At 50.0% G+C, this 27,924-nt stretch overlaps 3 protein-coding genes across 4 annotated transcripts in view; 2 read left to right on the forward strand and 1 right to left on the reverse strand.

Moving 5' to 3' along the window:
• The window catches only part of ANGPT4 (angiopoietin 4), a 210,665-nt gene extending 197,152 nt beyond the window's left edge, over positions 1-13,513 (forward strand). The window contains exon 10 of one of the 2 annotated variants that reach the window (XR_014512846.1): positions 13,359-13,513. The gene's annotated coding sequence lies outside the window, so the exon portion shown is untranslated. The remainder of the gene's footprint in view (positions 1-13,358) is intronic. The other variant, XR_014512847.1, reaches the window with a different exon arrangement.
• The window catches only part of FAM110A (family with sequence similarity 110 member A), a 273,110-nt gene that overhangs the window by 119,849 nt on the left and 125,337 nt on the right, over positions 1-27,924 (reverse strand). The gene's annotated exons all lie outside the window — the stretch shown is intronic.
• Positions 458-27,873, forward strand: SCRT2 (scratch family transcriptional repressor 2). Its single transcript, XM_083447653.1, has 2 exons — positions 458-657; positions 26,120-27,873. The coding sequence occupies exons 1-2, from the start codon at positions 516-518 to the stop codon at positions 26,821-26,823; spliced, it is 846 nt and encodes a 281-aa protein (XP_083303779.1). The 5' UTR covers positions 458-515; the 3' UTR covers positions 26,824-27,873.

The raw sequence follows: 27,924 nt of genomic DNA on the forward strand, positions 1-27,924 counted from the left end.
CTGCCAACCCGGTCCCCTTGTCTGCTTCACCCTCCTCTCACTTTCTCCCTCCCCTCCTCCCACCCTTGCCTTGCCTCTCGCAATATCCCCCCAACTCCCCCCCCACAACACATAACGCCCCCATCCTTTAGCCCGGCCTGTTCTTCGCTCACGTGCTGACGGTCCGGGGGGACCTTTGATGGATTAATCCACCTGATCGCCCCCCGCTCCAACCCCACTCCCCGCAGCCTGCGTCCCATATAAAGACAGGAGGAAGGGGGGGGCGAGGCTGGAGCGTGCTGCTGACCTCAGCTATTCCTCGGCAGTTCCCGCCTCCCCCCCCCTTGTCTCCTCCTCCACTTTTCTCCCCCCCCCCGCCGCTTCCCATCTCCGCCCCTCCCTCCCCTCGCTCCCAAGCGGAGAGCGGGCGCTGTCCAAAGTGCTGATCGCGGCTCAGGAGGCGGCAGGAGCAGCAGTAGCAGCAGCAGCAGCCAGAGGCGGGGGAGGCGGCGGCGGCGTCTCCGGTCCCTTGCACGATGCCTCGCTCTTTCCTGGTCAAGAAGATCAAGGCGGACGCTTTCCAGCCCAGCCCGGCGACCCCCACTTACCACCCCTTGGAAACTTCCTACAATGAGTTGGCGGGACCCCTGGGAGCCGGCGACCCTGGGGTGGAGGATGGTAAGGAGGCGAGAGGCGCTCTGAGAAGGGTCGGAGGGCGGGTTGGGCGGGGGGCGCGTGCGGTGCTAGGAAATGATGAGAGCGAAAGTGTGGGGATGAGGGAGAGGGGACTTAGAAGCGGACAGGAGGAGCGTGTAAAGGGGAAACACTTGGTTATGCGCGTGCGGGGTGAGCCAAGAGCGGGCGCAACCTATTTGGCAAGGTCTGGGTCGTTTTGCATAGAGGGACCTCGATTATAACCACGGTGGGTGTTAATTGAGTTCTCCTTCCCTCTACCTCGGTCTCTCTGTTCCCCGGACACAGTGACACCTCTCCCCACCCCCCTTCGTGGCTCCTCTAGGGAACGGAAACAGGCAGCAAAAAGTGGTGTCAATCTTTTTTTTTAAAAAAAACACACACCACAAAACACAAAACTGCCTGCAGGGTGAGCGCGCGCGGGGGGGGTCTCTTCTACTGCTCCCACCCACATCCTCCCACAGCATCATTGTGCCAGAGGGATAGTCCTGAACGTTAGAACAGGATTGTGTGTGAGAGAGATTGCCCCCCCCCCCGCCAGTGAGCAGGGAGAAATAACCTTTGTGAGAGAGCGTTGGATGCGTTATGACACACCGGCAGCCAAAGTCTGGCTGGGCAAAGTTTGGACCAGGCGGTGGTCCTCACTCACCTCCTCTACTACCGAAAGGGTACACAAGACGGAGGAAGGCAGAGATGATTCTGCACTTAATTGGGATGCTTTTAACCCCGTTATGCAATGTGAGATCTTAGAGTTTTCTGCGGGGGGGGGGGATGTTGTGAGTCCAAGAGATTTGTATAAATACATTTTTAAACGGGGCGCGGGGAGAGAGAGAGAGAGATGGATTGGGTTTGTTCGCCCCTAGGCCGCAAAAGGGGGTTTTGAGCTCAAGGTAAGATAGGCAAAGCCTCTGTTCGCGGCCCGGACTCAGGATTCTTCCTTGCTTTCTTTCATCCATTTCGTCCTACAAAGAGGGAGGATGTTCTCCCCTCCCCCCCACCCTTCTCCTTCCAGGCGCTTTCATCCTCGGCTGCCTTCTTCCATCTCCCAAGTTTATGACCCAAAGCAGCAGCAGCAGAAGTACCTCCCATTCTCTCCCCCGCCAACCAGAAAACCATGTTGGACAGCTCAGGTGGACGACTTTAGCGGAGCCGTTGCAATAAAAAATGGGGCATGGAAAAGTTTGATCTTTCTCGCGTTTTGTGCGTGGCTAGCTATGTGTGTGTGTGTGTGTTGGAAAGGGCATTCTGCGCGTGTTTCTCGAACCTCAGGCATTGGCCCAATGTATGTGAAAGCGAAGGACGCGTTTGCAAAGAGCGGCTCGTGTTTTGTGTGTGTGTGTGTGTTGTCGTGCTAGTTTATTGCAGATGAATCCCCATAGGTGCACCCCGCGTAAAACTGCCGCGTCTGCAGAAATATGACATTCCTTCCTGAGTGGATGCGGCGGCCTTTGCAAGGAGTTTTGGTTCTGTGAGTGGCGTCGCTCCAGTCCGTTCGCCCCGACAGGACTGCTGTGCGAAGCTTCAATAGGTCAAGGGTGTGGATGTATTTCTAAGGATTTAAGAGATGCGTTGCTGGCCCAGATCAAAAGGTCACGCACTCTTTTAACAGCGGTCAGTCCCTTAAAACGCTCATAGCAAGAAAACAATGGAACTCTCCTGTTGTTTCACCCAGTATTTGGGTGAAGAGATATACTGTCCCTGTAGAAGGAGGCTTGATTAAACCACCATGACTAAGAGCTGCTGGTAGTTTGATCCTCCATAAATTTTAATTAAATTCTGATGGATACATACCACTCATTCATTCCTTCAAAAGTGGGATCCCCACCTTTCCTCTGTGAACAATGATACCTGGGAGCAGGTCAGTCCCATTGAGATCAGTGGGTCTTACTTCCAAGTAGACCTACATGGGATTGATGAGGCTGTATATTTTGTGGTTGTTGGATTGATGTTGTTTAAATCAAATTACTGTGCTAAGGAAATCCAACTCCTGTGATCAGAATAATCTGTGGAACGACCCTCTATCGCATTATTTTGAGAAGGCTGCTTCTTGCGTACAATGTAGGCTTCTGAAAGGATCTGAAACTTTGTTTGCAAACGTTGGGAATGGGAAGCAAAATGATTTGAAGATTTGAGAATGTGGGATTTAGGGACGGGAGCCAGGAATTAGTGGGAGGGGAAGGAGAACCACATGGCGGGGGCGGGGCGCATTGGATTCAAGCCTTCACCCCCCCCACCCCCAGTTAGTGGGAATCCTGCTCAATCACCCTCTGACATATGAGATTTCACACCTGCCCTCCCATTTACAAGGATATACTATGCAGTCATGGAAGGAAAAGAGAGAGAAAGGGAGATTGTAACCCAATTTTTTGTGACTCTTGGGCAGCGGACCTCCTTGTTTAAGAACAAGGAATTTGGAGGAAGTGGGAAGAGAACATTCCTGTGTCCAAATGATTTTTGCAAGCATGTGAGAGGTAGTGACCAGAGTGCTGGACTAGCACCAGGGAGACCCAGACAAGCTATGAGATTCCTAGGGTGTTGTTGTTGTTGTTTAGTCATTTAGTCGTGTCCGACTCTTCATGACCCCATGGACCAGAGCACGGCAGGCACTCCTGTCTTCCACTGCCTCCCGCAGTTTGGTCAAACTCATGCTAGTAGCTTCGAGAACACTGTCCAACCATCTCGTCCTCTGTCGTTCCCTTCTCCTTGTGCCCTCCATCTTTCCCAACATCAGGGTCTTTTCCAGGGAGTCTGCTCTTCTCATGAGGTGGCCAAAGTCATGGAGCCTCAGCTTCAGGATCTGTCCTTCCAGTGAGCACTCAGGCTTGATTTCCTTCAGAATGGAGAGGTTTGATCTTCTTGCAGTCCATGGGACTCTCAAGAGTCTCCTCCAGCACCAGAATTCAGAAGCATCAATTCTTTGGCGATCAGCCTTCTTTATGGTCCAGCTCTCACTTCCATACATCACTACTGGGAAAAGTCAGATGATACCTCAAGACATGAGGTTCTCTAGATGACCTTGAGCCAACCTCTCTCTAACCTGCCTCACAGGGTCCTTGTGGGTTTCAAAGTGGAAGACAACTTTTCCATTTCTTTGCTACCCTACTTGTGCCAAAGCTAAAATGGGGAAATCAGATTCACCTTACACTCAGATAGCTCAGTTGGTAGAGTATGAGACTCTTAATCTCAGGGCCATGGGTTTGAGCCCACGCTGGGCAAAAAAGATTCCTGCATTGCAGGAGGTTGGACTAGATGACCCTCAGGGTCTCTTCCAACTACAATTCTACGATTCCAGCTGCCTCCATTGCAACTAAAGGACTGTGTTGCTGTTCTCCTTATCCATCCTCCCCAAGAACAGCGCCTCCCCTATTTCTTGCCCTTACTAGTTTAGCACCCAAGTCATACATTGATGATGGTGTGCATGAAAATATTCAGTCCATGATCAAGGATGATGGAGTTGTCATCCCATGTTGGCTGCCTCTGATGCCGTCCTTCGTCCTGCCTCCTAAGACCCCCTCTGCGAGAGGGGATGGAGCTCAGGGGTCCCTAACCCTCTCCAGATGGTGGGGACTACAACTCCCAATATCCTCACTCAGCATGGCCAACGGTCAAGAATGATGGGAATCATAGAATAGAATCATAGAATCATAGAGTTGGAAGAGACCACAAGGGCCATCGACTCCAACCCCCTGTCAAGCAGGAAACACCATCAGAGCACTCCTGACATATGGTTGTCAAGCCTCTGCTTAAAGACCTCCAAAGAAGGAGACTCCACCACACTCCTTGGCAGCAAATTCCACTGTCGAACAGCTCTTACTGTCAGGAAGGTCTTCCTAATGTTTAGGTGAAATCTTCTTTCTTGCGGTTTGGATCCATTGCTCCGTGTCCACTTCTCTGGAGCAGCAGAAAACAACCTTTCTCCCTCCTCTATGTGACATCCTTTTATATATTTGAACATATATAACCCTCCTTAACCTCCTCTTCTCCAGGCTAAACATGCCCAGCTCCCTTAGCCGTTCCTCATAAGGCATCGTTTCCTGGCCTTTGACCATTTTGGTTGCTGTAGTCTGTCACGGATGCCTTCCTTCATCCTGCCTCCTGAGACCCCTCTGGGAGAGGCCATGGAGCTCAGAGATCCCTAACCGGCCACCCTCTCTGGAGGAAGGCATCAGGAATAGCCAACATGGGATGACAACTCCCCTAATCTTTGACCGTTGGCTGTGGGCTGGATATTCTAATCTGAATGCACACCATCAAGTTGTGACCTGGGTCCTTTAGTTACAATGCAGTCAGGTGGAAGCTGTGGTCCAGAACACCCTGGAGAAGGCAGCTGATGTAGCTCATTAGCAGAGCGCTGACTTTGCATCCCACAGTCAAGCCCCAACATCTCCAGGTGTTGTTGGTTTGTTTTGTTTTTTAAGGCTCTTGTGTACCTGCCTGAGAAAGGCTTCTTTCTGACTGGGTCCCAGAAACCCTGGCAGCTCCTTTTTATCCAGCCCAGAGCTCTGAGCATCTGGCAGAGCCTAGCTGCCATTTTGATTCCCCAACGGAGCGCAGTTCTGGGGCATTGTGGGAAATGTAAATGTTGGCTCACTAGCCCCCAGTGCTGCTGGCTGGTAAGCTCACTGGGGCCCAGCCAGAGAGGAGGGGGTTTGCCCAGGCCCCCCACAAACCTGCAGCTGACCTTGACCTGGGATACAGCCAATGCACACATTCCCCCACGTTCCCTTTTAGCCTTGGCAACTTCCCAGCTGTTACCCTGTGGATAGGCAACTCTGATCTGCTGTCGTCTCCACAGTCCCACAGGTGTGCTGAATGCACAAAATGCTGCTTACATACAAGCTGGGGGCATCTGAATTTATTTCTCACTGTTGTGCTGCAACATTTTGTTGTGGTGCTGCATGGCTTGCGTGAAATGTTTTCCAAGGTTTTGCAGCAAGAGTCATCGATCTTTGCAGTGGCATAATAATGATGATGATGATGATGTTTTCATGCCGCCCATCCGACTGGGTTGCTCCAGCCACTCTGGGCAGCTTCTAACAAATTAAAACACAATATGACATCAAACATTAAAAACTTCCCTAAACAGGGCATGATTCTTGATGGGCACATTAGGTCAGGGGTCAGCAAACTTTTTCAGCAGGGGGCCAGTCCACTGTCCCTCAGACCTTGTGGGGGCCGGACTGTATTTTGAAAAATAATAATGAACAAATTCCTATGCCCCACAAATAACCCAGAGATGCATTTTAAATAAAAGGACACATTCTACTCATGTAAAAACACGCAGATTCCCGGACCATCCACGGGCCAGATTTAGAAGGTTGATTGGGCCGCTTCCAGCCCCCAGGCCTTAGTTTGCCTACCCATGTCCTAGAAAGCTACTGCCAGTTTGTGCTGGCAATATGGAGATAGGTGGACCAAGCATCTGATTCACTGCTAAGGCAGCTTTCTGTGTTCCTCTGGGACTCTGTCTTGCGCAGGCTCCATCGCTTCCCCTTCCTTTCCACAGGGGACCCTGCAGGACGACATCTGAGGGGGGTTGTTAACCATCGCAAGGAACTGGAGAGTCGATTCTCCCCTGGTGGAACCGAGGCAAAACAAAGGCAAATTGACTGGCAAGAGCTCTCTCTCTTGTCTCAGGCAGCGGGGGCTGGCAGATCAATGGCAAGAGGAAAGCAGCAAGACCATATGGATTGCTTTTCCCCAGGGGGGAAGATTCCGGAGTGTGGGGAGAGAGCACGAACAACCCTGCAAAGAGAGAGAGAGGGAGAGGGGGAGAGGAAGAAAGCAGCAGAGCGTGCTGCCATTGGCCTACCAGGCTGTCAGCTACAAGCATCCATGCATGTAGCTGCATTGTGTTAGATCTGCACTTTAGCCTCCCTGCCCCCATCTGCAGTTGTCCCTTGAGGGTATGAGGACTTCCATGTGCGCACAGAAAGAGAGAGAGCTGTCCTGTATGCAGCCGCTTCCCCTTTCCCTTCAATGGAACAGGATGCGCAAAGAGCTGCGTCTCAATCCATTCAACGGTAGATTAATCAACTAGAAGTTTCTATTGATTAATTTATCGGGGAGGGTCCATTTTTAGGTAAAGGTAAAGGCAGCCCCTGACTATTAGGTCCAGTCATGTCCGACTCTGGGGTTGCGGCGCTCATCTCGCTTTATTGGCTGAGGGAGCCGGCGTACAGCTTCTGGGTCATGTGGCCAGCAGGACTAAGCCACTTCTGGTGAACCAGAGCAGCGAACGGAAACGCCGTTTACCTTCCCGCTGGAGCGGTACCTATTTATCTATTTGCACTATGACATGCTTCCGAACTGCTAGGTTGGCAGGAGCAGGGACCAAGCAACAGGAGCTCACCCCGTCACGGGGATTTGAACCGCCAATCTTCTGATCGGCAAGTCCTAGGCTCCGTGGTTTAACCCACAGCACCACCGGTGGCCAAATAATAATTAGTGGGTCTACAATTAAAGGGATGCGGGTGGCGCTGTGGTCTAGGTCAGTGGTTTGAATCCCCGCGACGGGGTGAGCTCCCGTTGCTCGGTCCCTGCTCCTGCCAACCTAGCAGTTCGAAAGCACATCCAAGTGCAAGTAGATAAACAGGTACCACTCTGGAGGGAAGGTAAACGGCGTTTCCATGCGCTGCTCTGGTTCGCCAGAAGCAGCTTAGTCATGCTGGCCACATGACCCAGAAGCTGTATGCCGGCTCCCTTGGCAAATAAAGCAAGATGAGCACCGCAGCCGCAGAGTCATCCGTGACTGGACCTAATGGTCAGGGGTCCCTTTAGCTTTAATGTTTCTGACACGTTCCTGCAAGTTGCTCAGGGAATAGGCACTCTCTTCCCCACCCTGTTTATCCTAAAACCTCACCTGTCCAGGTGAGGGAGTGAGACTGAGAGGGAGTGACGGGCTCAAGGTCACCCCTTCAACTTCAGGACTGGACGTGTATTTGAATCTGCGTCTCCCTGGGTCACGCTGCCCACTACACCATACTGCCTCCCTAAAGGTCTTCAAAGGATGCTGGTAGTGAACCTTTGGTTAAAATGATGGTTCATCTACATTTTACTGACTGCCAGATTAATAAGAAGAACCCTGCTGGAGTTGACCAGCCATTACCGCATCTTGTGGCAGTGAGTTCCACAAGGCAATCAGGCATTCAGTGAAGGGGGACATTCTCTGATGGATGAGTTTGAAGGAATGGCTCCATAGACTCTACCAACAGCTCTGCTCTTCAGGTGAGCCAATGGAGTGGTGTATGGTCAAAGGGGTGTGCACCCCAAAATCCTTTGCTGTGTCAGGGTTTGCCCCATTTGGGGCTGCACACACTTGAGTGGCAAAACATCTCGAGCCATCCCTGGGTGTGGCAATCCTTCCCTTTGGGATTTCTCCCTAGGACATAGGGACACTTTCTACAGTACCAGCTCCAGGGTTGTGGGGTGTCAGGGCGTCAGAGGATCTAACCCCCCATGGTAGGTTGCCAGGAATGGATAAGACAAGGAAAGTTCCTACCAACTGCTTTTTATTAAATATTCACAGAGAGGTTTAGAAATGCAGCTTCTTGGAATCCTACGGGTGCTGAGATGGTCCCTCTGCCTCTGAGCTCTCTGCTCTCCTACTTTCAATGGCTGCCAGGTTCTGGGAGAGGCTGGGTCTGGAATGCTTTCCAAAGACACTGTGTCCATCAGCTCTCCCTCCCCCCGTGCTGCTTCCTCCTCCTCTCCCATTATTTCCCAGCTTTCCCCCTCATCTGCCTCTACGATACGATAATCTTTATTGTCATTATCCCATACAGAACAATGAAATTGAAAAAATCTACATCACACATTCAAAAACCAACAAGCCTGCTATCCCAACCTGGTTAACCCCCTAAAAACTCTGATACCCCATAATTGAATACAATATACTCCCACAGAGACAATCTTACACTGTGTTTAAAACCAAAATTGCATTTGGATAGAAACTGTTTCTCAGGCGGCTACTCCCTGTACCTTCTTCAAGAAGGCAGAAGCTGAAAGAGGTCATTTCCGGGGTGTGCACTATCCTGCGCTATCTCTGCAGCTTTCTTATGGCACCTGGAAGCATGTTGTTGTTTAGTCGTATAGTCGTGTCCGACTCTTCGTGACCCCATGGACCAGAGCACGCCAGGCACTTCTGTCTTCCACTATACCTGGAAGCATAGATTTGATCTAAGATTTGATCTGAGCTGTGATCTCCCTCAACCCCCTGTTGTAATTCTGAACTGTCTTCTTCTCTGGAAGGGTCAGGCTGGGGAGAGAGTCTCCACCCCTCCTCCACTGCCCGGTCCCTGACATGGGGTTGTGAAGGCTGAGGCAAGATGCCCTCCATTCAGCAGGTCCATCCTCTCTGCACTGCTGTGGAGTGAAGGGCCGTAGCTCAGTGGTAGAACCTCTGCTCTGCATGCAGAAGGTCGCAGGTTCAATCCCTGGCCTTTCCAGGTAGGCCTAGGACTATCTCCTTGACAGCTGCTGCCAGTCAGAGTCCATAATACAGTGTCTCCCTCCCCCCCTATTTATTTTTATTTCATGTATTAAATTGCACACATAACCCCACCTTTCCCCAAAGGAGCTCTCCTCCTGCCTATTGTACATATACAACAACCCTGTGAGGTAGGTTAGGCTAAGAAAGAGAGAATGACCATCCCAAGGTCACCCAATGAGCTTCATGGCTGAGTGAGGATTTGAACTCGGGCCTTAGCCCAACACTCTAACCACTAGTCTACACTGTCTCTTTCTAACCCCCCCCCCCAAAAGCAGGCTCTGAACGCTTGTGCCAGAGGTCTGAACTGGCTGCGTGGAGAGACCCTTTGAAAGTAGGCTGAGGAGGAACAGAGGGACGCAGATTGCCCTCCCCTTTCCTGAACTGTGGGCTGCCTGCTCCGTACAGCTCAGCACATTTGGAGAAAACGCAACATCTTTGATCACAAGTCAGAGCTGCTTCTGAGAAGGTCTCCCTTCCTTCCCTCCCTCCCTCCCTGTAAAGAAAACCAGATATTTCAGGGAGGAAAGCAAGAATCAGGGGAAGGATTAAGCTGTCCTGGGCTGAGTGAGAAGATGAGCTGTCAAAAGCTTTCCGCTTCAAAGTCTTGGCAGGCCTGTTCTGCCCAGGGAGGCTGCAGAAACCTGGAAACTTTAGGAGTTAAAATGCACTGCAGAAGTGGTAGAGGTGGCTAGCTTGGCCCCACCTCAGCTAGAAAAGTGCCAGCCCTCGCAAATGCAGCATTTGGCCCAGGAGGGGAGTTACAATAATAATAATAATTTATTATTTATACCCCGCCCATCTGGCTGGGCTTCCCCAGCCACTCTGGGCAGCTTCCAACAAAATATTAAAATACAGTAATGCATCAAACATTAAAAGCTTCCCTAAACAGGGCTGCCTTCAGATGTCTTCTAAAAGTCTGGTAGTTGTTCTCTTTGACATCTGGTGGGATGGCGTTCCACAGGGCGGGTGCCACCACTGAGAAGGCCCTCTGCCTGGTTCCCTGTAACTTGGCTTCTCACAGCAAGGGAACTGCCAGAAGGCCCTCAGCGCTGGACATCAGTGTCCTGGTAGAACGATGCGGGTGGAGACGCTGTCCCTAATCATGGTGGACACATCACCAGATACTGGGGATCTTGCCCAGAAAAGGGCGGCCACACCGTTTTAGCTATGCGTCCTGCATTGCAGGGGTTGGGCTGGATGACCCTTTGGGTCCCTGCCAGCACTACAATTCTGTGTGGGAATGTTGAGGAAAGTAGGAGAGGATATATTGATTAAATATTATCCCTCCTCACTCATGCTAGTGAGCAAGCAGCAGAGCACATTCCCTTGAAGACTGATGGAAGCAAGTTGATGATTCGTTAGAATTTGTTAGAATTCTGTAAGTCAGCGGTTCTCAACCTGTGGGTCCCCAGATGTTGTTGGACTACAACTCCCATCATCTCTGAGCTCTGGCCTTGCTAGCTAGGGGTGATGGGAGTTGTAGTCCAACAACATCTGGGGATCCACAGGTTGAGAAAGGCTGCTTTAAGTTAAGCTGTCCAGTCTGGCTTGTTCCTGGTAAGTTTCCCCTTTTATTTCCCTCTTAACCTAATAATAACACGACAGTCTTGATTAAAAGTAAGAGTAAAGTTTACTTACATTCAGTCCAAAGCAGTATTCTGAAGGCAGGCTTCATCTTGTGGTTACAGTTATATTTGTAGAGAAAAGAAATCTGAGTTAGGCTTCAGACTTTCTGCTTTGTGGCTTCCGTCCTCTTTAAGGATGAGAGCCGTGTGCTGCTGGCTAAGGGCCAGCAGAGAGGAAGATTGCAAAAGAGCAAAAAAGGCAGAAGAGGAAGATGGTTGCATGACTAGCTCTTTTATAGGGTCTGCTGGGGTCACGCCCATCTACCAGCCCCCTGTGTGTTCACTCTAGGAAACAGGAAATGTTGAATTTGACTGCTTCAGCGATGATACATCCCACATTCTGTGATTCTATGCTCCTGTTCTGCTTGCAGGTTTCCCATAGACATCTGGTTGGCCTCTGCACTGAACTAGAGGGGGCCTTTGGTCTGATCCTGCTGGACTTTTAGGACAGTGGCTGCTTTTCTACTCAGGCAAATAGCAACTTGGGGTGAGGAGTTTGGGGTGGTTCTTAAAAGGGGAATTCGAATTCATGGCAATGGATGATTATCCATGACAGTTCAATCAGTGGCATACCGTGGGTTGCCTGAGTCCGGGGTGCACAAGCCGTCGCTGTTGGGGTGCCTCCTTCCCCACCGGAGCCAAGTGGGGCTGTGCTGCACCACCTGCCTGCCCACATGGGGGGGGGATCCTGGCCGGCCAACAAAGCCCTTGGCGGGCAAATCCCCCCCCCCAACGCCTGTGGAGAGGCGGGCCAGGCCTGGGCGGCTCTGCTGCCTTCCCCAGGACAGGATGGGGACCTGTGCAGCATCCTGCATGGGAGCAACTGGTTGTGCCCCCTCAGAATTTTGTGCCCGGGGCACAGCCCCCCTGCCTCCCATGCTACACCACTGAGTTCAATGGACTCTCCTTCAGAAAGCACGCTTTTGAATGTCAGGCGCTATAGACAAGGAACAGGGCATGATATGTGCAGTAAAATAAACACAGGATCCCTGATTGCTTATTATCTTGATCTTTTCTTAAACTCACTATATTTTGAACAGTTAGAATGTGATTCAACCGTAACCAAGCTGCACGGCTTTTATGATTAAATGATTTAACTCCAGCTGGCAATACGGTTGGTCTCTGTTTTGGTGATGGCTTCTCCATTTCCCTGGGGACACGGGTGGCACTGTGGGTTAAACCACAGAGCCTAGGACTTGCCGATCAGAAGGTCGGCGGTTCGATTCCCTGCGACGGGGTGAGCTCCCGTTGCTCGGTCCCTGCTCCTGCCAACCTAGCAGTTCGAAAGCACGTCAAAGTGCAAGTAGATGAATAGGTACCACTCCGGCGGGAAGGTAAACGGCGTTTCCGTGTGCTGCTCTGGTTCGCCAGAAGCGGCTTTGTCATGCTGGCGACATGACCCGGAAGCTGTACGCCGGCTCCCTCGGCCAGTAAAGCCAGATGAGCACCGCAACCCCAGAATCAGACACGACTGGACCTAATGGTCAGGGGTCCTTTTACCTATCTCCATTTCCCAAGTGTCATTGTAGCCCCTGGGTTGTGGTTTGCGATTTGCAACCGTTTTTAAATTGCTCAACAGTTCATTACCCAGAGAACCTGGGATATAGGGCAACTAACAGTTCACTAATTGATCTGCGGATTAATAGCCACTCTTAGAAACAGGATGCCAGCCCAGATGAAGGAGACCTCCTTTTTTGTTTCTCTCTTCTCAGTGCATAAGCATGCGCTGAAAAGGTGGGAGGGGGGAGGGAGAGAATCCAGGAATCCGAAAGAGAGAGAAGGTGCTTTTAGTGCATTAAGGAGCAATCAGTGTCAAGTGTTCTTGAGCAGGGACTCAGGGAATAGCAGGAGAGGCAAGAGATTGAATGGGCTGCTGCTATAGATCTCCCTCCCCCTCTCCTCCTTAATTCACAAATACCTGCCTGGGGCTTTGAGGCCTCTTTCCCTCCCCACCCCCCTTTCCATAATCAGAAAAGCTGAGCGAGGCAAAAAAAAAACCCGGTGCTTGGCATGTTCTTTGTTGAAGGGAGCAGGTGCCCTTGAGAAGCTGATGCTTCTGCGAGGACACCAATAAAGGGAAGTTTGTAGCATCCCGGCGGTGCAGAGGGAGGCAAGGTGGATATGGTTGGATTCTGCACGCCAGGAACAAGGGCAGAGGGGCAGCTGAGATCTGAGCCGCGATAGGGGACGGATTTCCATAAATCGTGACCGAGCCACCCACTCCAAAAGCCCCACCCACTTTCTGCAATGTCGAGAGGGGTTGAAGAGGGTGCAGAAAAATAAATAATGTTTGCCTATTGTACGGGTGGAGGGTACGAGTCATAGAATCATAGAGTTGGAAGAGACCACAAGGGCCATCGAGTCCAACCCCCTGCCAAGCAGGAAACACCATCAGAGCACTCCTGACATATGGTTGTCAAGCCTCTGCTTAAAGACCTCCAAAGAAGGAGACTCCACCACACTCCTTGGCAGCAAATTCCACTGTCGAACAGCTCTTAGTCTTGGCACTCCCTACAGTTTTGTACCCTCGTGCAATGATGCTGCCATCGGGCAACCTGGCAAAACCAGAGGTTGCTGTTGTTTAGTCGTTTAGTCATGTCCTACTCTTTGTGACCCCCTGGACCAGAGCACGCCAGGCACTCCTGTCTTCCACTGCCTCCCGCAGTTTGGTCAAACTCATGCTGGTAGCTTCAAGAACACTGTCCCACCATCTTGTCCTCTGTCGTCCCCTTCTCCTTGTGCCCTCCATCTTTCCACGCATCAGGGTCTTTTCCAGTGAGTCTTCTCTTCTCATGAGGTGGCCAAAGTCTTGGAGCCTCAGCTTCATGATCTGTCCTTCCAATGAGCACTCAGGGCTGATTTCCTTAAGAATAAGTTTCATCCTCTTGCAGTCCATGGGACTCACAAGAGTCTCCTCCAGCACCAGAATTCAAAAGCATCAGCCTTCTTTGTGGTCCAGTTCTCACTTCCATACATCACTACTGGGAAAACCATAGCTTTAACTATACGGACCTTTGTCGGCAAGGTGATGTCTCTGCTTTTTAAGATGCTGTCTAGGTTTGTCATTACTTTTCTCCCAAGAAGCAGGCATCTTCTAATTTTGTGACTGCTGTCACCATCTGCAGTGATTATGGAGCCCAAGAAAGTAAAATCTCCCACTGCCTCCATTTCTTCCCCTTCTGTTTGCCAGGAGGTGATGGGACCAGTGGCCATGATCTTAGTTTTTTTTATATTGAGCTTCAGAAGAAGAAGAAGAAGAAGAGTTTGGATTTGATATCCCGCCTTTCACTCCCTTTAAGGAGTCTCAAAGCGGCTAACATTCTCCTTTCCCTTCCTCCCCCACAACAAACACTCTGTGAGGTGAGTGGGGCTGAGAGACTTCAGAGAAGTGTGACTGGCCCAAGGTCACCCAGCAGCTGCATGTGGAGGAGCGGAGAAGCAAACCCGGTTACCCAGATTACGTGACTACCGCTCTTAACCACTACACCACACTGGCTCTTCAGACCATATTTTGTGCTCTCCTCTTTCTGATTTTCATTAAAATCAGAAGTGCCATCCTCCAAAAACACATGCCTCCTCTTCCCCACCCCTCCTCATTTATCATCATCATCATCAGTTTACTTATATGGCACTTTTCCACAGTTGTGCTCAAAGCGGCTCACAAGATACCACACAGGCAATAATAAATATAATTTTAAAAAGTGTTAATTAGAAATAATCATAATGCAGAAGATAAATCCTTATAAAAACATACAAACAAGGCAACACACCCTCATTTGTCTGTCAAAGGGTGCCACGATATCGTCATATTCACTATGTGATCCCTGATTGGCTGAGATCACATAAAGAGTGTGGAGGGGGGAACTCCAATGAATCAGTAAATGTGTGAGGACACAGGACTCTTCATCCAATGTTCGTATGTTCAAGTCCCACGTTGGACCTATATGAATAGAGCTGAATTCGCACAGGGTGCCTTTTTCACTAACGGGGATCATATTCAATGAGTGCACTCCTGTTCCAATCCCCCCCCCAAAAAAATTATTATTCTCTGACTCCCTCTTAGTGCTCTCCATATGTTTTTGAAATACAAGCACCATGCTGGCTGGGCCACCAAGCTGGCAAAAACTACTCTGTGCTGAAGCGTCACAAAGAACAGGGAGACTTGAAAGACTCGTTATCACCTCATATGGAGCAAAGCGGAGCCCGTCAATTACTCTGGAAAAGGATGGTTGCTCCTGCTCTGAGGGGGTTGGAAGAGTCTTGTAGTGCATCCCCCTCCCCTGTCAACCCCCCCCCCCCCAAAATCATAATTTTGAGATGCTGGAGAGGATAAACGGTACCCGCTGCTTGACAATTTGAGGAGAGAAGGTTCGTCAGGAAGGAACACGGGACGCATCCTAAAAGATTCCCAACGCAGACATTGTTTCCCTTCCATCCCTCTTGCTGGAAGCAGCTCCTTGCCTGAAATAGTTTGCTCCTCTTGGCAATAACCTTGCTGTGCGTTCCAGCGAAAGTGTGAAAAATTGCTGAGGAGTGCATTTTTCTGCCAAGGGTGTGTGACTGCACTTGGTAAACAAGGAGGGGGAGGAGGGGGAGAAGGCGAACCAGGAGGGGGGGGGGGAATCGTAGAGATTGCCAGGGTTGGGGTGGGGGGGACGTCTCTTAAACCGTCTGAATTGCACATCTGCCAAAATAATAAAAATCAAAGGTGGGTTCTATTTTTAAAGACCCGTCTCAGGCAGAGGGAAGCATCCTCCCAGTGATCTTCAACAGCGAGAGAAAGCAAGGACAGCTCTACGCGTTCAGGGATTTCTCTTTCCCTTTCTATATAAAAATCTGTATTCAAGAACAGAGATTGGGGGAGGCAAGAGAGGCGCCTGTCATCCTGCAGTGATCTCTGGTGCTGAGTGTTCAAAATGCAGCGCTGAGGGAATGTGTTTTCCTACCCTTAGAAAACTCACCATCTGTTAGGGAGGTTGCTAGTGCCCTCCTTCCTCTGCAATGGAATGAGTGATGGGATAATAATAATAATAATAATAATAATAATAATAATAATAATAATAATTTTTTCTTTATACCACACCCTTCCCGGTTCAGAAAAGCAGGCTCAGGGTGGCTAACAACAAATTTAAAACACTTAATTGATGCAACAACAAAAACAGCATAAAATAGAGTATAAAACGTGAATAACAATAAATTCAAAAATTCAAAAGTGGTTGAGAGTGGCAAAGCCCCAATTTACAGATACACACCCACACACCCTGATGTTGACAGCTTCCACCTGCATTCTCCCTGGTGGAAATTTCACTCCTGTATTGCGGGTGGCGCTGTGGGTAAAAGCCTCAGCGCCTAGGGCTTGCCGATCGAAATGTCAGCAGTTCGAATCCCCGCGGCGGGGTGCGCTCCCGCTGTTCGGTCCCAGCGCCTGCCAACCTAGCAGTTCGAAAGCACTCTCGGGTGCAAGTAGATAAATAGGGACCGCTTACTAGCGGGAAGGTAAACAGCGTTTCCGTGTGTGGCTCTGGCTCGCCAGAGCAGCGATGTCACGCTGGCCACGTGACCCGGAAGTGTCTCCGGACAGCGCTGGCCCCCGGCCTCTTGAGTGAGATGGGCGCACAACCCTAGAGTCTGTCAAGACTGGCCCATACGGGCAGGGGTACCTTTACCTTTACCTTTATTGCCTTCATGAAGGAGCATTTCAACCTTCAGCTACCCCTCCCCTAAAAGAAATTTGTAAATATGGGACAATAATATTCACCACCGACAGTTAAGAGATTTTGAAAGGATAACAGAGGGCAAAATTACTCCTCATGTAGAGTTCTGTGGAGTGCCCCCCCGCCCCCAATGTCCAAGTTTTCGGACAGTTTTTAAAAAGCTTCATTTTGGAATGAAAAAGGCGGGCAGATGAGACTGCCACTTTCCCTTCCAGAATTGCCCGCCTCCCAGCTCCAACTGCTTGGCTCGCTGCAGAGGAAAAGCTAAGGCATGGGTAGGCAAACTAAGGCCCGGGGGCCGGATCCGGCCCAATCGCCTTCTAAAGCCGGCCTGTGGACAGTTTGGGAATCAGCATGTTTTTACTTGAGTAGAATGTGTCCTTTCATTTAAAATGCATCTCTGGGTTATTTGTGGGGCATAGGAATTCGTTCATTTTTTTCTTCAAAATATAGTCCGGCACCCCACAAGGTCTGAGAGACAGTGGACTGGCCCCCTGCTGAAAAAGTCTGCTGACCCCTTGGCTAAGCGGATCTGTATCCTTTTCCCTGTGGAGGAGAAAAAGCTGTGTGTGTGTGTGTGAGAGAGAGAGAGAGAGAGAGAGAGAGATTTTGGGTAACAGATGGCCAGCACCAAAACAGTTAACAACCCTTTCCTGCTCAGCATGTACAATGGTACCTCATGTTACATACGCTTCAGGTTACAGACTCCGCTAACCCAAAAACAGTGCTTCAGGTTAAGAACTTTGCTTCAGGATGAGAACAGAAATTGTGCTCCGGCGGCACGGCAGCAGCAGGAGGCCCCATTAGCTAAAGTTGTGCTTCAGGTTAAGAACAGTTTCAGGTTAAGAACAGACCTCCGGAACGAATTAAGTACTTAACCTGAGGTACCACTGTACTAAAAATGTTTGTGGGGTGTTTTGAACCCAACTCCTCCCTTGCCCTCCTATCCATCTGGAGAACCTCAGAACCCAGGGGCCAAACTCAGCCCCTCTGGTTTTCTCAGTCTGCCCCCAACCAGGTTCTCCCCAAGCCGCACCTTCTCGGCAGACCCCCCCCCCCCAGCGGTCCTGCTCCATCCCCTCCCAATGTCCTGATTTCCCAGGGACAGTCCCAGAATCACGAAAGCCGTCCCATCTTCCAATTTGATCCCGGAGTGTCCCTATTTCCTTCACCAGCACCACTGCCAAGCTTGCCGCAGCTGCAAGGGATAATAATCCCATTGCTTTTCCATAGCCTCTCCGTGGCCACCACTGCTGGCCTCCTCCCTTGGGGAGCTCACAGCTGGAAAACAGGCAAGGAGGAGACTGCTGGCACCAAGACCCAGCCCCATGGGACCTGCCAGCTCTGAGGGCCGGGCAGCGGGCAGGACCACCCTGGGCAGGAAGAAAAATGGAGCAGAGAGGAGTGGAAGGAGTCTTGGGGTTTTGTTATGCTTTGTGTATCCATTGGTAATCTTGCCCCTTTCTAAAATTGATTTATTTATTGGGGGGGTGTTTTTTTCTTTCTGTAAATCCACCAAACAATCAAATCTAATCAAATCAGGATTAAGGCGTTTTCTTAGGATGCTAGAGGGCATGTGTGACACGTCCCGTTGGCATAATGGTGGTGGAGATGGTCTGCAAGGAGGGGGGGACAATTTTGGGGGGGAATGTTCAGGGTGGCAGGAGAGGATATATTGTTTATTAATATCCTTCCTAACTTGTGTTGGGGACGCGGGTGGCGCTGTGGGTTAAACCACAGAGCCTAGGACTTGCCGATCAGAAGGTCGGCAGTTCGAATCCCCGCGACGGGGTGAGCTCCCATTGCTCGGTCCCAGCTCCTGCCAACCTAGCAGTTCAAAAGCACAAGTGCAAGTAGATAAATAGGTACTGCTCCGGCGGGAAGGTAAACGGCGTTTCCGTGTGCTGCTCTGGTTCGCCAGAAGCGGCTCAGTCATGCTGGCCACATGACCCGGAAGCTGTACGCCGGCTCCCTCAGCCAATAAAGCGAGATGAGCGCCGCAACTCCAGAGTCGGCCACGACTGGACCTAACGGTCAGGGGTCCCTTTACCTTTACCTTGTGTTAGCAAGTTCCTTTACTGAGCAAAGTTTACATTCCTCTTTTAAATGCACAGCAGATAGCTGGTTGCAGGCTCGTGTGAGCCTCTGACTATTATACAATTTAGTCTGTCTCGGGTTGAATATTACGTTCCTGGTAAATTCCCTTGAATCCCTCTTAAAAGAGTAAAGACATGACAATCTTACTCAAAGTCAATAAAAGAAGTTTACTCACATCAGTTCACGGTTGGATCCCTGAAGGCAGACTTGGTTACAAATATCTACATGTGGCTCTACCCCATATGGGGGAATAATCCCAGTTCTTCTGCTAGCTGAGAAGCTAGCAGGACCATTCCTAGCTAAGAAGCTGCTCAAACGACAAAGGAAGTGAAAGAGAGTGTGCCGCGTGCCTTGTCCTTTTGTTACCTGGACAGGTAAGGTCACGCCCACCTACTAGTCACATGCAAAAGGAAGGATGCTCCAGCCAGGAGGAAACAGGAAGTTTTTGACTAGCTGGACCAAACATTCCCCTGCATGTCCACTCTAGGAAAACAAGGAATGTTGTACTTGACTGCTCCCAGTGGATTACATCCCACCAAAAAATGGGGGGTCAAGGAGTGTCAGTTGGGGTGGGGAGTCACTCTTTTCATCCTGGAGCCTATGCTGCTCCACCCCCTCCTTGAGGGGGGTGTTGTCATCTGGGCAGCCCAGGACCTCCATATACACAGCCCAGGCTTACACCCCACAGAGGTCACTTTGGGGCAGCTAACGCATAGATTTGACTTCACCCCCGAAGGCACATTGTCCTTCGAGACAGACGGGTGCCAGCAACAACTAACTGACTCTGACTGTGAAGGCAAAATATAGCCACCCTGGCTAGTATCCGCCAAAAGCCCTCTCTCTTTCATGAATTTGTCAAATCGTCCTTTAAAGCCATCTAGCTTGGCGGCAATCACTGGCTCCTGTGGGAGGGAGTTCCACAGGTTAACAATGAGCTGCGTGAAGAAGGACTTTCCTTTCTCTGTCCTGGACCATCTTGGAGAACAGCATTTGTGGAGGCATCACGGAAGCTGCCTGCTGATATGTCGAGGGGCCCGTCTGGAGACATCTTGGCGGATGACCTCAGATTCATTTGGAGAGACCTTTCCAGTTAGGGAGTTCTTCTTGGGCATAAGCAAGAAATTGTTCTCTTGTTTTCTGCCCTAGATCACAAGAAGATCAGAACAAAAACTCAAATGAAGAAAAAAAAACCAGTTTAGCCATTTACCGTATTTTTCGCTCTATAAGACGCACCAGACCACAAGACGCACCTAGTTTTTGGAGGAGGAAAACAAGAAAAAAATATTCTGAATCTCAGAAGCCAGAACAGCAAGAGGGATCGCTGCACAGTGAAAGCAGCAATCCCTCTTGCTGTTCTGGCTTCTGGGATAGCTGCGCAGCCTGCATTCGCTCCATAAGACGCACACACATTTCCCCTTACTTTTTAGGAGGGAAAAAGTGAGTCTTATAGAGCAAAAAATACGGTATTTCTTTTTTAAAAAGCTCAATTTGTTTACTTTTATTTGTGGGGGAGGGATTTTGACTCTCCCACTTGCCACATGAGTGCCATCTGTAGCTGGAATATACCAAATGGGTGAAACCCTCCTGGTTCTTTTCCATAAGGCACAGATGTTGGGACAAATGGTCGCTTCTGGAACGGACTCTCAAGTAGGCGTAATTTGATTTCCTAACATCATTTAGAGCTGAATACATAAAAGGAGCCTGTTGCTTTTCTGTGGTGTGAGTTCCACTCTGCACAGGAAGAATCCAATTAGCTAGCAGGGAATTGTCATTGCTGTGTTTCTTTGAACCATCGTTTTAACCATGGTCAGCCAAAACGCCAGAACTCTGGATGGCCCGGTCGAATTGATCACCGCAGGTTTACACTAGAAGAAAGAAATTATTTCTTCATGTGGTTATACTATAATAATAATATAATAATAATAATTTATTATTTGTACCCTGCCCATCTGGCTGGGTTTCCCCAGCCACTCTGGGCGGCTTCCAACAAAGATGAAAAATACACTAAAATGTCACATATTAAAAACTTCCCTGAACAGGGCTGCCTTCAGATGTCTTCTGAATGTCAGATAGTTGTTTATTGCTTTGACATCTGATGGGAGGGCGTTCCACAGGGCGGGCGCCACTACCGAGAAGGCCCTCTGCCTGGTTCCCTGTAACTTGGCCTCTCGCAGGGGAGGGAACCACCAAAAGGCCCTCGGAGTTGGACCTCAGTGTCCGGGCAGAACGATGGGGGTGGAGACGCTCCTTCAGATATACTGGACCGAGGCCGTTTAGGGCTTTAAAGGTCAGCACCAACACTTTGAATTGTGCTCGGAAACGTACTAAACTAACTTTCCTTTGTAAACTGCTTAAGAGGTTTCATTGACTATTAAGCAGCACACAAATTCTGATGAATGCAAAAAAAGAAATAAGAGTGTTGACCTAGGACCTGAGAAACCAGGTTTCAAATCCCCACTCAGCCACGGAGCACACTGGTTGTGCTTTAGCACATTATGGAAAGAAGTCCTATAGCATTGAGAGAGTTCCGTTGGTACAGCATGAGGCTCTTAATCTCAGGGTTGTGGATTCGAGTCCCACTCTGTAAAAGATTCCTGCACTGCACAGGGTTGCACTAGATCAGAGCTTTCCAAACTGTGTGTCATGACACGTTACTGTGTCAGCTGCCGTGTGTAGGAGTGTTGCACAAACACTCCGTTGGGCTGGAAATTTGGGGCTGGAAATTTGTTAGTTTAACTTCCAGTTTGTTAGTAAAACTGAATACAGTGGTGCCCTGCAAGACGAATGCCTCGCAAGACGGAAAACCCACTAGACAAAAGGGTTTTCCATTTTTCAATGCGCTTCGCAGGACGAATTTCTCTATGGGCCTGCTTCGCAAGACGAAAATGTCTTGCATTTTTTTTCCGCTCCCCACCCCCTTTTTCTAAGCCACTAAACCGCTAATAGCCTTTTAGCAGCTAATCCGCTAATCCTTTAAGCCTTTAATAGCCACTAATAGCCGCTAAACCGCTAATAGCGCCAATCCGCTAATAGGGTTGCTTCGCAAGACGAAAAAACCGCTAGACGAAGAGACTCGCAGAACGAATTAATTTCGTCTTGCGAGGCACCACTGTAACTGTGTCACGAAATGAACCGTATCTAAAAGGTGTGTCACCAACATGAAAAATTTGGAAAGTTCTGGACTAGATGGTCCCTTCAAATTTTACAATTCTATAATTCTAAGTTTGGACGTGGGTGGCGCTGTGGGTTAAACCACAGAGTCTAGGGCTTGCTGATCAGAAGGTCGGCGGTTCGAATCCCCGTAACGGGATGAGCTCCCGTTGCTTGGTCCCAGCTCCTGCCAACCTAGCAGTTCGAAAGCACATCAAAGTGCAAGTAGATAAATAGGTACTGCTCTGGCGGGAAGGTAAACGGCGTTTCCGTGCGCTGCTCTGGTTCGCCAGAAGCAGCTTCGTCATGCTGGCCACATGACCCGGAAGCTGTACGCCGGCTCCCTCGGCCAATAAAAAGAGATGAGTGCCGCAACCCCAGAGTCGGTCACGACTGGACCTAATGGTCAGGGGTCCCTTTGCCTTTACCTTTATGATTCTAAGTTAATTGGTGGGAGCCTGTTTTCCAAAAGAAGCTTCTGCAAGAGCTGATAATTATGACTCTGGGTCCAGTTCCAATCCAGATCAATTGCTGCAAATTGCAGATCACCCTCCCTCCATCCCTGCATTAAATATTTGTGTTGCCTGCTAAGAGCTGGGATGGAATCTGGGAAATAGCAACGGGAGCTCACTCCGTCACGGGGATTCGAACCGCCGACCTTCTGATTGGCAAGCCCAAGAGGCTCAGTGGTTTAGACCACTGAGAGGTAGTGATGGCGGCCACCTTAGATGACTGAAAGGTGATTAAGCAAACTCATGAAGGACAAGGCTACTGGTAACAATGGATATGTGCTATTTCCAGGGTCAGAAGCAAGCTGAGCACTTCACGGTGCAGAAATATTTCTGCATGTGTGCATTTATTCGCAAGGGCATTAGAAATGAGATGGCACAACCTTCTTTCTGCAAGCATGCCCTCCTCTTTCTTGGCAGGTTTCTCCTGCCCGAGGGGGCCACCTACTGGTGCAGAAGTTCAGAAGAACAGACTATGAGGAACCCCGCATGCACACACATACATACATACATACAGTCTCTCAGATTGTGAACACAGATAGTTGTTACTCCAGCCAAAGCTGTTACTCCAGGGTTGTGGTTTTCTAAAATATCAAGCTCCTGTTTGCACAGCCTGGCATTCCAGTGTGTTTCTCCCTAATCGCTTTTTTTGGGGGGGGGGACAAAGTCACAGGGCTTCCCTGTGGGTCGCTGCCCTCCACACTCCAGGGATAACTACCCTCTTATCATTTACAACGGGGGTGGGGACCCCCCATCCTCGGACATTGGCCTTGCAGGATAAACTTACTTCCTCTTCTCCTGGTCCTGGTGTCATATATGGGAATATTCAAGGTGAAGCTTGGAACTTCAAGCCATAGTTAAAAGGACGAACAATTAGGAGAGTACTCAGAACATTCTCTTGGCTCCTCATTTGCATCCTCAACTTGAATTCAAGGGGGCCCCCTTCCAAAGGAAGGAAGGAATCAGAACTCAGGAAGGAACCAGATAAATTGGATGGATGGTTACAAGATTATCAGATTAACGAATTGTATAAACTTGATAAGAAAAATGGTTTTGCAACAGAAAAATCCAAATTGGAAACAGAATTACCGTATTTTTCGCCCTATAGGACGCACTTTTCCCCCTCCAAAAATGAAGGGGAAATGTGTGTGCGTCCTATGGGGCGAATGCAGGCTTTCGCTGAAGCCTAGAGAGCGAGAGGGGTCGGTGCGCACCGACCCCTCTCGCTCTCCAGGCTTCAGGAGAGCCCCAGCGCCAGCCCCACAAGGGCCGCCATCCCGCTGTCTCCCAAAGTGGTTTGGAGGCTGATGGCGGGGAGACCCCGCCGCCAGCCCCGCAAGCTCCGGGGACAGTGGGGAGGCACAGCGCGTCTTCCCGCTGTCCCCTTACCTGATCTGAAGGCGGGCGGCAGGGAGAAGAGTGCTTCTCCCCGCTGCCTGCCCCACAAGCTCCGGGGACAGCGGGGAGGCGCAGCACGTCTTCCCGCTGTCCCTGGACCTGGTCTGAAGGCGGGCTTCTCCCCGCTGCCGGCCCCACAAGCGCCTGGGAGGGAAATAAAAAATTTTTTCTTTATTTCCCCCCAAAAAAACATGGTGCGTCCTATGGGCCAGTGCGTCCTATGGGGCAAAAAATACGGTAGACACTAAGGTTAAAAATCTCTCCAAAATGTATAATTTGTTGTTAGAATGGCATACAAAGGACGAACAAGTTAAATCTGTGATGATTGATTGGGCAGGAGATGTTGGACACAATATAATGTTGGAAGATTGGGAAAGGCTGTGGAAGAAAGGGGTTAAATTTACTGCATGTACTCTATTAAAAGAAAATATTATGAAAATGATGTATCGATCGTACTTAATCCCATTACATTTTTTTGAAGCTGCATCACCTGGTGTCTTGGGGATGCCAGGTGACTGACAGGTGTTCAGCCCCATCCACCTGTCAACGTAGCCCACTGGGTGACGTCACAGGCCAGCGCCAATCAGTGCTGTGCACGCACCCAGTTTTCCTACAGTTTGATCCTAGGAAGAAGATTGTACCCTGTGAACAAAATCCACGAAGCGCCCTTCCGCTCAGCGTGACTGTGACCCATTTCCCGTTTTACGAACTTCTAGGCTATTTGGCAGCTGACAAAATTTAATTCCTTTTTTATTTTCGTGTGAGGCAGATGAGGGGAGGTAATGAGATGACCCGGCTCGCCTCTGCCTTTCCCTCCGTCAATCAAGAGGAAATTGGACAAGACAGAAGGAACGGCCTGAGAAAGAGGTCGGCTCTTTCCACTTGAGCTCCTCTTATTTCCCCAGGGAAGGGGGGAAACACAAGCGCAATCGTAGTAGCCTCTCGCTGTGGAACCGTGCGCCCGATGCTCCTTTGTTTGCTGAGCTGCTTCTGAGTTGTATCACCCGTTCGCTGACAGCACTGGCTGCCATCAAAGGCTTCCCTGGAAAAGGGAGTCACGAGGAAGACTTGGTTTTCCCTTCATCCAGTGTGGGAAGGGAACACTTACCAGCCTCTCTTTCTTGAGGAGTTGACATTCTGCAACCACGGCTATGCAAATGTCTGTCCTCTCGCCTATGCCCTGTTTCCTAGATGCAACACCAAAGCATAACTCAGTGGCAAAAACACATGTTTTGCGTGCAAAGGTTCTCAGGTTCAGTGCTGAGACAATCTAGGTTAATAAGGATCGTCAGATGGAAGGCGATAGGACTCTCTGACGCAGCCAGATGGGCAACATATATTATTATTATTATTATTATTATTATTAGCCCTGATCAAAATAGATGGAGCTCTGTGCAGACATCAAAAGATTCGTGAATGAATTATGTGGCACTTTGTTCAATGAGACCACATTTCTCAGATTTTGTTCCTTAATTCCTGTCAAATTATTTATTTTCTTACTGTATAGCTATCAGATTTTTGTTGTATTCATATTTAGGGTGCAGCACCTCAGAATCCGGGACACAGGTGGCGCTGTGGGTTAAACCACAGAGCCTAGGGCTTGCTGATCAGAAGGTTGGCGGTTCGAATCCCCGTGACGGGGTGAGCTCCCGTTGCTCGGTCCCTGCTCCTGCCAACCTAGCAGTTCAAAAGCACCTCAAAGTGCAAGTAGAAAAATAGGTACCGCTCTGGCGGGAAGGTAAATGGCGTTTCCGTGCGCTGCTCTGGTTCGCCAGAAGCGGCTTCGTCATGCTGGCCACATGACCTGGAAGCTGTATGCCGGCTCCCTCGGCCAATAAAGCGAGATGAGCGCCGCAATCCCAGAGTCGGTCACGACTGGACCTAACAGTCAGGGGTCTCTTTACAATGGTACCTCAGGTTACATACACTTCAGGTTACATATGCTTCAGGTTACAGACTCCTCTAACCCAGAAATAGTACCTCGGGTTAAGAACTTTGCTTCAGGATGAGAACAGAAATTGTGCTCCAGAGGCATGGCAGAAGCAGGAGGCCCCATTAGCTAAAAACTTTCCAAAGACATCTGAAGGCAGCCCTGTTCAGGGAAGTTTTTAAAGTGTGACATTTTAATGTATTTTTAATCTTTGTTGGAAGCCACCCAGAGTGGCTGGGGAAACCAAGCCAGATGGGCGGGTTACAAATAAATTTATTATTATTATTATTATTATTATTATTATTATTATTATTATTATTATTCTGTGATTTCATCAACGAGTTGACCAGACTCCCTCGAAAGGTGATGGACTCTCCTTCCTTGGAGGTTTTTAAGCAGAGGCTGGATGGCCCTCTGTCATGGATGATTTAGTTGAGATTCCAGCATTGCAGGGGGTCGGACTAGATGGCATTTGGGTGTCCCTTCGAACTCTAGCATTCTCTGATTAACTGAACCATTTCTGTCCTCCATAGGGTATCTCCAGACCTGCCTTGCGTCGTCCGGCTACAAGAATGAAAAGAAGAAGCTCCACTTGGCGTCCTCAGACCCAATCTACACGCCGTCGCACGAAGACTACAGCGACCCCGAGAGCCCCCAATCCAGCTTGTCGGCGCACTACTTCAACGGTGAAGCCGCCGTCACCGAGAGCTACTCGATGGACGCCTTCTTCATCACCGACGGGCGGTCGCGGCGCCGGGGAGAGGGCCAGCGGCGGGGCGCGCACCGCCACTCGTGCAGCGAGTGCGGCAAGACCTACGCCACGTCTTCCAACCTCAGCCGGCACAAACAGACCCACCGCAGCTTGGACAGCAAGATGGCGAGGAAGTGTCCCACCTGTTCCAAGGCCTACGTCTCCATGCCCGCCCTGGCCATGCACATCCTGACGCACAACCTCAAACACAAGTGCGACGTGTGCGGCAAGGCTTTCAGCCGGCCGTGGCTCCTGCAGGGACACATGCGTTCCCACACGGGCGAGAAGCCCTTCGGCTGCTCCCACTGCGGAAAGGCCTTCGCTGACCGCTCCAACCTGAGAGCTCACATGCAGACGCACTCGGCCTTCAAGCACTACAAGTGCAAGCAATGCGAGAAGACCTTCGCCCTCAAGTCGTACCTCAACAAGCACTACGAGTCTGCCTGCTTCAAGGGGGCTGAGCACGCCTGCGAGGAGGAGAACTGAGCCGGACAGGGGAAGGAGAGAAGGTCCAAGGGCAGGACCACGGCAACCGTCTTCAGGGATCTGGGGTTTGGACAAGAAAGGACAAGCGTCGCCCTGGGAGGCGAAAGGGACCGCCGCAACAAATTGCAGGTCGTTCTGTTACCGGGAGGAAGCACTTCAGAACCTGGCAACTGCAACCTGTCCTTCTCAGAAGGTGATGGGGACTTTGGGAAGATGGCAAGCATTGGTCCCGAGGCCCAGCAACCTTCAAACCCAGAGATGGTCCATGGGATGTTCTGCAGATATTGTTGGACCACCGCTCCCATCAACCACATGTTCATCAGCGGTGGGAGCTGTGGTCCACAGAACGTTCTCCACCCCTGGTCCTCCTGACCTGCCTTTTTCTCCTTCCTTCTCCAAATCGTCAACCGAAGCAATAACTCCAGTCAACGCCAGCAGAAGGCCGTCTTCTGGGAGACTCCTCGCTTGGTCTCGCACGCGCAAGACAAGCTTTTGACTTTTCTTCAGGATTACCGGGATATAGAGAGGGAAAGAAAGACATAGTCGTCTCTCTTTCCATATCTTTCTCTCTCTCTCTCTCTGTTTCAGATAACTTGGGAAATGCCGGGTGTATTTATATTATTTATTACCTTATTTATTTAGTGTGCTGCTCCTTCTTCTCCCCTTGATGGGGAGGAAGAAAAGCTATCAGTGTTGCCCTTTGAGATCTTTTGGGGACAGAACAAGCGCAGAAGCTGTGAAACCCGACTCAGGGGGGCATTGCGAGGAAGGGTACCCACAAAGCTGACAAGGCTGGGTGTGGGACACTTGGACGGAGCGACTTCTCAAATCATGCTTTGGAAGCGAGGAAGAGATTGATTTGTTGTGTTTGGCATAGGAAACAGGAACTTTTTTTTTAATGTCTGAAGGACCCAGGAAGGCACAATGCGTGGGTGGGGGGAGAGAACCAGTCATTTATTTATTTCTATATGGTTGTCAGAATTAGGATCTCCCCCAGACAGCCTATTTGTTGAGCATCCATCCCGATTTTTTTGCACAGAGGTTGTAGGTCTTCTCATCCAGTGTGGTGTAGTGGTTAAGAGCGGTAGTCTCGTAATCTGG

Source organism: Podarcis tiliguerta (genome assembly GCF_965153285.1).
Source record: "Podarcis tiliguerta genome assembly, chromosome: 6".
NCBI classification, from domain to species: Eukaryota; Metazoa; Chordata; class Lepidosauria; order Squamata; family Lacertidae; genus Podarcis; species Podarcis tiliguerta.

What these genes read in the sequence shown, in the direction of transcription:
- SCRT2 (XM_083447653.1), top strand. Translation starts at nt 516, where the DNA reads ATGCCTCGCTCTTTCCTGGTCAAGAAGATCAAGGCGGACGCTTTCCAG. An exon ending in CGACCCTGGGGTGGAGGATG is followed by an intron (nt 658 to 26,119) that starts GTAAGGAGGCGA and finishes TGTCCTCCATAG; the next exon opens with GGTATCTCCAGACCTGCCTT.